Source organism: Zootermopsis nevadensis, unplaced genomic scaffold, assembly GCF_977971745.1.
Source record: "Zootermopsis nevadensis isolate Lab colony 2312 unplaced genomic scaffold, Znev_1.0 Znev_ptg000024l, whole genome shotgun sequence".
Lineage (NCBI taxonomy): Eukaryota > Metazoa > Arthropoda > Insecta > Blattodea > Termopsidae > Zootermopsis > Zootermopsis nevadensis.
In genome coordinates this window covers 15,393,457-15,405,598 of record NW_028259156.1, presented here as the reverse complement: position 1 = coordinate 15,405,598, position 12,142 = coordinate 15,393,457, and the positions used below count along the sequence as shown (strand labels likewise).

The 12,142-nt window shown below is 35.8% G+C and overlaps 1 protein-coding gene across 1 annotated transcript; it reads right to left on the bottom strand.

The window, feature by feature from the left end:
- Nucleotides 1–216: 216 nt before the first annotated feature.
- Rassf (Ras association family member) lies at nt 217–11,950 on the bottom strand. The gene is made up of 9 exons (XM_022066386.2): nt 11,753–11,950; nt 11,371–11,465; nt 10,812–10,951; nt 10,419–10,494; nt 9,405–9,560; nt 8,212–8,412; nt 6,619–7,408; nt 5,383–5,602; nt 217–5,033 (listed from the first exon to the last, which is right to left on the bottom strand). The coding sequence occupies exons 1-9, from the start codon at nt 11,790–11,792 to the stop codon at nt 4,973–4,975; spliced, it is 1,779 nt and encodes a 592-aa protein (XP_021922078.2). The 5' UTR covers nt 11,793–11,950; the 3' UTR covers nt 217–4,972.
- Between the last annotated feature and the right edge of the window lie 192 nt (nt 11,951–12,142).

Sequence of the window (12,142 nt, the reverse complement as noted above, 5' to 3'; positions counted from 1 at the left end):
AACCAGCAGGAAAGTATCTTAAATGATGTCAGAGCTTACGCATTTGCCAGGAAAAGTTGTTCTGAATGACTCAGACCTCAAGGCGTTAATCACAGGCCAACTACAAAGCAGCCACATTATATTCACAAACCTACGTTAACACCAGCACACAATGGGAAGAGGAAAGGACAAGCTTAAATCAACTAATGAACTGTATTTAAAAATAATTTACAAACAAAACTTGAAAGTTCATTTATTTTCATGTAATACAAGATGGCTCTGGTGTTAGTTTTCTCACAAGTTACTGCCTCATCACTGTACAAAACTTTTTGGTCCACATTATGTTCCCACATTTAAATGAAAATTGATCACAATAAACTAAACGCGATTCTTTTCAGAAAACAAATAAAATATGATGAACTGACACAAAACAAAAAAATTAAAATTTGTTTTCAATGACGATTACTTGCAAAAATACCAGATTCTACGGTATTAAAGTGCACTGAAAATTATTGTGAAACGAGACTTTATTAACAAGTTCATAAATCACATACGATCTCAGTGATAATATTTTTCAAAGCTGCAATGGTAAAATTTTGCCCTCTATAAGTCATATCACATTTCACTTACCAAATCCGCTGCCAAAATCTGCTACAGACGCGAATTATCAAGAAGCGAAATATCGTCGTTAAAATCGGCCACATTAACTCATAGACAGGAATGCCTATCCTTCGTACTCTTACTCTTAGATACAAAAGCATAAATGTGTGAAGATGAAATATTGAACCAGGAACGCTCTTACTCAGTCACATCAATGCTAACATTCTTTGAAAATAGCAGCGAAACAACTGACTGTTAGGTTCCAGGCACAACGAAATGTCCTTAAAAAGTAACAAAAAACATATATTAACACATATATCAGACTTTTACAATTTCAATCATTAACAATAAAGGAGGAAAAAAATGTCGTAAAATACCAAAACGGTATCCTCGCCTAAAAGAAAATTATATAAAATACAAGTTTTCCAATATAAGCTGATAACAATCTCTTAACTATAAAAAACTTTATATTTGATAAAGTAAAATTTACTTAAAACTGGGCGTCACATTCAAATACTTCCTCCATTTACTTTATACTTAATCTTACAAGCAGAAATGGAAAGCAAAAAACAGCAATGACATCACTATCTAGAGCAACAGAAAAGTATATAAAAAAAATTGTCGGGTGTGGAAAATCTAATGACAAGCTGCAATTATTAGGCCAGTACGCATACAGAAAAGATACAACACGGCAGTAATTTTTTTAAACAAAAGAAGTCGTCTTATAATTACGTCGAGAACAATTAGCACCGAAACATACGAAAATAGTCAAATGCACATACGATTCGATATTATATCGAGGAATCTGCACTGAAAGTACTAACATTTTCGAGTGGGGCAGAGTACCAGGTCCTTCACTAAGACACATATGTTGGTCTTTTTTCCATTGCCTCATCTTTGAATAAAAGCACAACATTTTGGAAGCAAGTCTTTGCTTCCATCATCAGAGAGGAGAGTGGCTCCATTAGATGGACAGTCGCAAATGAAATAAAGTCACGACGACAAATTATCAAAAATATATAAAACCTGAACAGGTCTTAACAACATATCAGATATACGTCAACCTTTAACAGTGTACATGTCACATAAACTTGTACAGGCAGCCCTCGATTTACGCCGGGGATGCGTTCCTGGACAAACCGGCGTAAATTGAAACTCTCTTATAATGGCAATACATTTAAAGCTCTGAAATAACGTAAATAAAATAAAGGGAATTTTAAAAAAAATATATTTTATACACTTACAATCGGCAATTCGTTGGTCCCCGCGATTGACTGCGATCTCTGCTGTTATGCGATAGTTGCATTCATGTAAGACGCCGACCTATAGAAAATCGCGTTGTAAAAATAACCCCGGTACCTCCGCAGAAACGAAATTAGTCCTTTGAAAGTTTAAAGCGCATAAGAGCAAACTCGCATATGCAAAAGTTTGCGTTTCACAAACAGATTTTACCGATTCATCGATCTCATTGGAGAAAATTCACGTTAACGAAACAAACGTAATTGCAGAGATAACTGTATTTATAATTTTTATTCAAAATCAGCGATGTAAGAATTACGATTTAGTATAAGAATCAGTACGAGAAACATTGTAAAACGTTATAAATAACAGTAAAATATATTTTTTCACTTTTTGACTTTCTGGTTTCAAAATCGGCGTTATTCTGAATCGGCGCAAATTGAACCGGCGCAAATCGAGAACTACCTGTATTTAAATTAATCTTAAATTACTACTTCAGTAGGCAGTAACAGTGCATTAGTGATTATGCGAATAATTATTCATTTGGACCATTTTTAAACAAGTAAGATTCACATTCCCAATGTGACATTACAATTCATTCAATAATGAGTGGGACCTAGAATTCATAGCTTCTATAAATATTTAAAAGAAAATGAGAACAGAATATTCATGCTGAATTGTGGACATGTTTGTCTACAAAACATACTCCACGTAGACGACGCGTCACGTCATTAAACTTCTCTGTAATAAACGCTCGTGTGCAATAGTTACAAAATTAACAGGCACTTCCATCGTAATGTCGTATGAGTATTAATCAAAATGCAGGATTGTAATAAGGCAGACACACCACAGAAACAGATACCAATTCAGATCTTTACCACTGCTTGAACTTCAAAATATTTACGTCTGAATAGTGAAATGTAAATGGCAACATTTATGCTTCGGAAATGATTTATATTAATACGTAAAACAACAACAACATTCTCATAATTGTTATAACATCAGATCTAAATTCACTTGATTATAAAAAATTATATTAAAAATAAATATAAAATAGCACTATTAATAAACTGACGGCTTGCAGCTTATTCTATATAAATGCAAATAAAATGTCGTCATATTTCACCACAGCTCGATAAACCGTTTGTAAAAATACATTTCATTTTTGGGGTTATTTTCAGCGACTAAACATTTTCTACCGGTCAGTCACACCATTAAACACTACGAAAGGAAAAGAGGAGGAATTTTAAGAACAAAAAAGACTACCGTTCAGACGCGTTCACTCTATTAGATGCCGAAATCCAAAGCGCTTTCTACCTGAAAAACCTTCGTAAATCTGGTTACTGCGTATCGATCTTTTTCAACGCGATGAATTTAAAAATAAAAGTTAAACTTCTACACCTTTCAAAGAAAATTAAAATCAGTATCATTATACTGATATGGAATGATATAATATCGAAGTTAGTCGACAAACGTATTTCTGTTGTCTTCATTAAAATTAATATCGCTCTAATAGCACTTAAGTGTAAATTATAGTATTTAAAATATTATAATAGTCACTAATGTTTTATTCGTGTTAGTGGTTTGTTTACTTAAAGTATTTTTTTTAAAAAATAAACATTTATTAAACGTAGAAGAAAACGTTACAAATAAAGCATTTTGTACTGTGCACGCAAAACCTCAATAAGTGCAAATAAAACATAAGTGTAGGCTGCAATTTCTGTATCAACGGCACTAACGCGCCTCAATCCGATACTACGCGGCACAAAATACAATCTTTCTTGTAGTTACGTTCGATTTATAAATACGAAAGTCTCGCTCAATATTCTCTTTTCTCTATTTATAATTCACGGTAATAAACAATTTGATATTCCAAAGGATACGATAGAATAAATAAGATAAAGACGAGAGCTCACAGTGACGCAGACATTCCGTCAAGTCCTGAAAACCTCTTCCTTTCTTTAGGTTCTAAGCATTAAGGATGTTCTTAATGTATAAAAAATATTCATCGCATTTATCTGATGCGACTAAAATTCATATTTTAGCAATAAGCGAAAATTTCAACGTAAACTACGGATTTTCGTCAGCAAACTGTAAATGATTTAGGGGTTGCGTCAAAATATAAACATTTATTTTACCCTCGCTGACTGGAAGCGAACAAGAAAACAGTGGAATAAATACAGAGAGAGGAAATTACAGAAATTGCGTCTATAACACCGACTTTCATTCTAAAAGAGACGGAACGCCTGCGTATCAAATTTACAGCGCAATCATTGTACGTATACGATCATCAAGAAAAGACACGGTAGTTTCAAATGCCGATATCTGCCAATACACTGCAAAATTTGGTGTCTGAGAGGTCGGAGTTTTCCGACTGATCAGTCATGCCACCTAGCAGGACATTCAGTAAGCAGTTGCAAGCAAGACGGTGTTCACTACTGAACAGCGTGACTGCAGCGATGGAATATTTCATTCAACATCTGAAAATGATATTCAGTAATTCTGTAATAAACTTCCGCCTCTCACAAATTCTACGATACCAAATTCATTAATGTAAGTTAATACATCACCAAACATTAGCATATAAAAAAAACTGCGTATTTTTTTCATGACCCTGTACTTATATACGCAATATCAAGAAAACAAAATTCAGATGTTTAGAGGTTGGCCAATTCTCAAGTACAATTCAAATAAGAATGGGACAGAAGTGAATGCGATTTCGCAAGTCGTCCTCCATCTGCCCTTTTCGACAGCACAGACTTGCGTCCCACATTATAATGTTATTATTTTCAATAAAAGTAAATTAATAAACGTTTCACAATCTAAAAAATACAGTATTACGCATTCGTTACAAATTCAAACCCCTTACTTCCGATTCACACTCAATACTTTGAGAACGGTCTCGATGGGGGAAGACCGAACGTCGATATCAGAGGCAGCTACACGATGTGAAATGCTTAAACCTATCTTTTGTCTGAAATCAATTTTTCCTTCTCCAGTCTGTTTCTTGTACAAACTCGAAATCATGGAATATTTGTATGACTCACATTCTTGTGATTATATCCTGAAGAATTCTTTTCTAGAGAGCGACGCTGCAGCTTGCGACAACATATTTTGATTACAATGTAGAATCCTGGTGAACACTTAACTCGCATCATAACCTTACCTTCAAGTCTTCCATTCTTTGTCTTATTCTTTTACGCATTTCTCGAAATCTGCAAAAGCAAACGACACTTTAAGAATTATATCCCAACAGCATTCTTCACAACATCTCTGTATTTACTTTCACACCAAGATTAAAAATATATTCGCTTCGCTAATCCGTAACGTGTACGCAACATTTTTTTTGGAACAATTTTTCACAAATATTTCTTGATAAAAATACTGATATAGTTCTATAAAAAAACAGATACATGATTGCTTTTGAAGTTAAACATTTTTTCATATATGGCAGAATAATTGCGGTAAGATGAACGTTGGACCACGAGTTTTTCGCTTAAAAATATGACGGATAGCTACAATTTCCAAAAACACATTTTGAAGGAATACCTACGTAACACTTACTTTGACCTAACCCTCTTCGCTTCCCGCTCCTCTTCTTCCTGATATCTTTCCAATATGGCGCAACACTCGGCTATGCTCAGGTTCAGGAACTGTGCCACTTCATTGCTGATTTCTTCGGTGTTCTGACGATCCATCAGGAACAACTTCGCCACATCCTCGTGGGGTCCTAACATCACACGCACCAGCAGGGGATATTCATCATCACGCAAGCGGCGTTGCTCTAGAACAGAATACCTACAACTAGGTTCAATTTTTTGTGCCAGTCGCCTGCATCGAAGTAAAGGACCTCTCACTAACAGGCTGGTCTAGAAGTAACGCTCGCTCCAGACCTGTATCTGGGAGGCACCTAATATATATCTCAGCAGGGTTACCAGATATCCTGACCATTTCAAAGTTTTCTTCAACCTAATGTTAAAACAATTCCTTAAAATAGGCTGTTCTGTTCTTCAAAACCCTTACCTAATCACCATCTGATCGCATCTGACATTTGAAACATCAACATTAAATGACCAACAAAAATCAACAACCTTAAACAGCCGAAGAAGTGATGAAGAACAGTTAGAAGATTAAATAATTCAATCAACATTCTGTAAAACGTGAGTGAATATAACTTTAATCAATCTTGGAAACAGTATTAATTAAATATTATACCAAAATGTTTTATCTGATAACAATTAACAATAATCCGTTCTTGCCATGGAGGATGAGTTCATGCCCAGAGCAGTCCGTGTGAAATCTGTCTTGGACAAAATGGCACTGCGATAGTTTTACCTTAGAATTCTTCAATTTTTTACATCAATATCATTCAACCCCCCACTTAATGGTACCTGCACCTGTCATGGTGGTGGGGCTCGAGTACCTCAGTGACCCCAAGAGCTACTGGTAGGGCCTCCCTAGCCAGATTGGTCGAGGGGGAGAGGTCAGACTAAGACAGGTACCCTGTTCCTCCAGGTTGGGGGTTGGTCGCAAGGCTAACAGCCTTGCACCGTAAAAAGGAAGATGTTTCGAAACCTCCATCAAAGCCTCGGACAGACGAACCTAACAGAGGACTGAATGGAAGAGACCTGAGAGCCATAGAAGAAGATCATCTGACCACTGTATTCCATATTTACTAATTTCACCTGGAGGCTGAACAAAGAGCCCATTAGTGGCCACAGGTCCACACAGACAGTCTCCTCCCTTTGTAACGTCAAAAACAATGAACCGTCTATAGCACTAATAAACAAATTAACGTACCTCCATTATCCCTGACAATGAAGAGGGCAAAATTCACCGGCTTGCTATCCACTTTGTATTTCTCCAGCAACAGGTTAATAACTTCTTGCGTGTTGACAAGCGACGTGATCCATACGCTCATCTGGCTACCATGTGGAGGCGTAAAGAAACTTGTCTCCCGATTATAGAAATGGCCGTTAATGGAACACCTGCGTTTCAGTTTAGTCCTAGAGCGTCTCTTGCCAGGTCGTCGCCGGATGGCCGTCGAACCCGTTTTTGCTGCCCGCCTTACGACTCCTTCCACGTTACTTCTGTCCTCCCTTCTCACGATTACTTCCACATTATTTTCATCCCCAATTTCATTTAGAGCTCTCTCTAACTGATCTTCATATTCGTCTGAAGCATCCGAATCATGAACAACTTTAAGATTTGTATCTTCGATAACTGAACTCCTGTCTTGATGTCTCTGCAAACAATCTGGACCACTCAAAGAGCGGTTCAGGTTCTTTTCCCAGTTGCCGTGCGACGACTCTGATACATTAGGCCTTAATTTATCAACACTCTGAATAATCCAACTGTCCTGTAAAATACTTTTCTGCCTCTGCTCAAATATAGAAACAGAATTGTCATCCGGCTGAAGGCTGCAACCATTACTCTTCAGATCATCACTGTCAGTTGCATCCAAACTGGACTCGGTAGAGAGAATAACAGGTCCTTCCAAATGATCAAAGCTAGACTGACTGGAGACACTGGGTAGAGCTACAGGCATCGTTTGGTACAATTTATCTGCATCATCCACTCTCCTCTCCACCTTAAAATAAATAAATTCTTTCCATTAATCTGGTGCTGAGGATAATTTAATTTCATAACCCAATCATAAAATAAAACAGTGAAATGTCATTGCCTTCTTCTGCGAGTATGGAGTAATTGTTGGGATGCCACGGAGAAACCCCGGGGGAAAATTCCGTGTTGCCTAGACCACGGCCTTGCCCAACACAAGTTATAAATTCGGGCACCGCCGGGAATCGAACCCAAGACCCCAGGATTACAAGGACAGTGTTCTAACCGCTAGACCACCGTGGCTGTCCTATTTCCTTTATACGCATTTTAAATCTCAGAATATATCCAAACTGAGTACAACATTGACAAGTATTATTACTCAAAGGGTGACAGACACTGACTTGTAGTTTTACTCCATTTTTTAGATTAGCCGCATCAACACTACACACAACAAAATCCCCAGAAAGATTTCTCTGGGAAAACAATGTACTTTATTTACGCACTAACATGATAGAAAAATGTATATGTAGATATTTTACACTGAAATGATGGAACCAGAACCTCAGAAACTGAGCATTAAAGGATAATATTAGATCTTGAATAAATTTAAATTTTAACTATGCATTAATTCAACCAGACTAAAATACTCAGAAAAAAAAAACTACACACATTTTTCCAAAAACATATGTTCGGTACCAAAATTAAGATCACAAGTCCAAGAACAAACAAAGAACAGTCTGTAAAACAGTAAACAATGCACAATGACGAATAAAAAGGCAATGAAATATATTTATTAAGTAAAATGTAATAAAAATAACAGAAGACCTGTCTAACCTGCAGTAAATCGTCAAGTTCATCCCAGTCAATTTGTTTAATATCCAACTTGTGGGGCAGAGTCACAGATTTGACCTTATTTCCAGTTGGTACACTTGAAGTTTCTGAATCACAGGTTTCACTGCTACAAGTGACTGCATCGCACTCCTTACCACTTTCATTTTCACTATCAGCCATATTTAAACAATTTAAATTTGAAACCTATGAAACACAACAATAAACATATATGACATTCTCCCTTAAATTTTATTTCAACAAAATACATTTATCATACTTGGCCAATTGTGAAATTATCTCTTTTACAAATTTTTCATGCACAATTAAAATATTCCACCTGACCTAAAATTAGTGTCATTTACTAGAATCAATGTAATAAGCAATGTCATGTGTCCACAACACTTAAACAGAACTAAGAACCGAATTACAGCGATCTGACAGTGCTCTAGCTGTTCTGAAGAAAGGCAGTCATTACATTATTCACTGTGTCAACTTTCTAACCTTTTACAGTCCAAACATAGGAGAAAATTAGGTACTTGTGCATTATTGGGACACATCGCTTTAAAAATAGGTTAGGTTAGGTTAATGTGTGTGGACAGCAATAAATAACTGAGGGAACTAACAGATAACAACAACCCTAACCTAACCTAACCTATTTTTAAAGCGACGTGTCCCGATAACCCACAAGTACCGAAAGTTATTATATCTCAGATTTCAAGAGAAATTTAATTGTCTGTACAAAAAAGAGACAATCCTGGCTACACTATTAGACTCTAGTGATGAAAAGGTAGCACGTCTATGCAAAAGAAAACTTTTGGAGACACAAAAACTGAACACAGTCACACATTATCCTCCTCCTCCGAATGGCATTTGTTTCAGATATTGCCCTCCTGCTGGTACGCACATTTTTTATGTCACGTCTCAAAACAGACACTAAAACATGTACAGATAAATTATCTAAGCTAGCAAATATTAGTTTTAACCAAATTGCTATCCAAATTATTTCCAGTATTGGCATAAATTTTTATCGGCGTACGCTTAGCGTCGACTGATAAACATTAACGACATTCAGATATTCATACTATTTAAAAATGGTAAACTGGTGACAAGAATATTCATCCAAAACAGTGAAAAAGACAATTCAATAAAACATTCTGCAACACATGTACCTGCCCTGAACTGCAGATAACACTTACTTCAAAGTCTACACCATTAAATATTTCACTTCTACATGAATTACGTTTTCGTATTGTAACCACTGTGCGTTGATCATCATCTTCTTTGAGATGTATCATTCCCAGAACACCCCAATGGATTCGCAAAGCGCCTTCCAAAACTAAACGACCATTGACCTGTTTGAATAAATGTAATATTACAAGAAAAAAGCAAAAAGGAAATTTAAATACACCATGGGTAACATTCAAAATGAGTGACATTTCACGTTCTGATGGCAGCAAGTACAAAATGACCGTCTTTCAGGATGGTGCGCCATAGTCTAGTAGAAATTGTCCAACATTTCAGAGGTGCTTATTCCCTCTATCATCACAACAATAAGTCACCATGACGATGAGGACAATGAAGGCAGTATGTACCTCTAAAATGTTGGTCAATTTCTACGAGACAACACAGTGCAATATCTCAGAAAGACGTTATCTCAACATTTGAAACTACTATCTTATTTTTCTGAAAATATTAATAGCAATAACTTTTGCAGCCTCAATATGAGACAAAGTTATGTAATTCAAGATTTGAAGGGACATTTATGGCAGCACTGTGAATCTGACAAGAGGGACGAATAAATAAATAAATAAAAATGCGAGAAAAAAATGCTGATGATGTTAAATTTTATGTAAATAAACAATTAGAAATAGCAAGGCATGAGAAGACATATAATTATAGAGTATCAGTTAGTCACATCAAATGTTTGAATTTAATTTTAATTTTAAATAATATGTTAGATGAATAAATTTAAACATATTACAATCTCTAGATACACAAACACAGGTTAATAGCAGTTTTTAATCTGCAAGCCCATGAACAAATGGCACTAAAATCATTCATGCTTTTAACAACCCAAGTCAATGTACTTACTATACAAACATATTGGCTTTGTTCAGAAAATCAGTAAACTACGATGAAAGTTTAAAATATAATTACATGGCAAAAAAGTAAATTACTATATAACAACACCAGCACAAGAACCAGCATACCTCTCTACTCCTGATTTCTCCACTTTTGCCATCATAAAATTGATTGAAAACCTTCAGCTTTGATTCCAAGTGAGACCTACAAAAAGAAACATTACTTTATAAGAGGCACTAAGGCACTAATGAAACAAAACTTATTAGAATGAAGAAAATATATGTAATGTATCTACACTAAAACATTTAAATATTTTTGATAACAGAGTTAAACTGCGAAAGAATGGCATGACTTCTTTAAACATAATTCTCAGATCTTTGTAGAGCTTTTCCTTGTCCTGAACACACTATACTGATTTGTGCCCTATAATTAATCGTTACAGTCACATAAGGAAGCACATACCAGTACCATATCAGAGGCAATAATATCTATTAAGATACAGCAAACAAAACATATTATACCGTGGCATGTTAGTTCCTCCTGATCGATTTTCCACTTTGCCAAAGCTGGTATGTGATTCAACTCTTGTTCCATGTCCAAATAACTGTGGCCCAAAGAGTGCACCATAGCAAGGGACATGACAATATGGGACACCTTTATGCTGCAAAAAATAGATATATATGCCATCAATACAAAGCAGAAAATAAACAGTGATTAATTCGAAAATTGCTGTCTTATGAGTTGTAGCACCGTGAAATCTGGTAGAAGTTTAAGTTTACCAACATTTCAGAGGTGCTTACCGCTTTCATCATGAAGGTGATAAGACAGTAAGTATGTATGAAATACAGGTAAACGTTTACAAGACTACGTGGTTCTACAATGCACAAGACAGCCATCTCCATACTCACTGTTGTGAAAACCTGAAATGTTACCTGATGATTCCAGCTGCTCACAAGCTACTTTTAAGAAGAAATGTCATTTGTGGCCATCTTTCAGAAGATGGAAGTCAATGAACATAAGAATAAGATAATGGACTACATTGGTTACTAGGTGCATTAACTTATCAATCTATAATCCTACCTCAGCATGCTGACCAGGATTCAAACGTTTTCCACATTCCTCACATCTCAGACATTCTGGATGCCAGTCATAACCCAATGATTGTTTCCGTTCCGCTGTAACAGCACACGAAATTGGACTACATTAAACAGTAAATGAAAATAGAAAGTAATAGTGTCGAACGATTACAGGTTATGTTTCACGTTTTTTCGGGAAAATAACAGTGCACATCATTTCTCGTTATTTCTTACAACGGACACGAATAGAGACACATTTTCTTCAATACACCCACATATGAAAATATCAAAAGAATAGATACATTTCATTTTTTCATAAACACCACAAACAATATTTCAACATCAAATTCACTAAAACATGTATTTACGAAAAAAATAAATCTTACCAAAATAAACTGGTTTTCCACATTTATGACACTTCCACATGATTTCTACCACGATCTGTCCACTTACAAGACATCACCTAGAAAATCAAATATTAAGACGTACATATACGCACTAACTTTCTTCCGTCTGCCATTTGCAAAATTTCACGTACAAGCGACTTTCATGGCCAATGACAAATGTCAACGCCATTTTCGGGAGAAATCCCCACCATCTATATTCCTACTGTTCTAATTCCCAGTGATACTTTCGGTGCCAGTAGCTCAATCGACAGGAAAATACACTACTACATCAGTGTCTTAAACTCATTGTACTAAAAGTCTTCTACATTGCTACAGAATCTGACACTATCAATAACAGAAGACATAGATCTGTTAGTGAAAAGGTCTGAC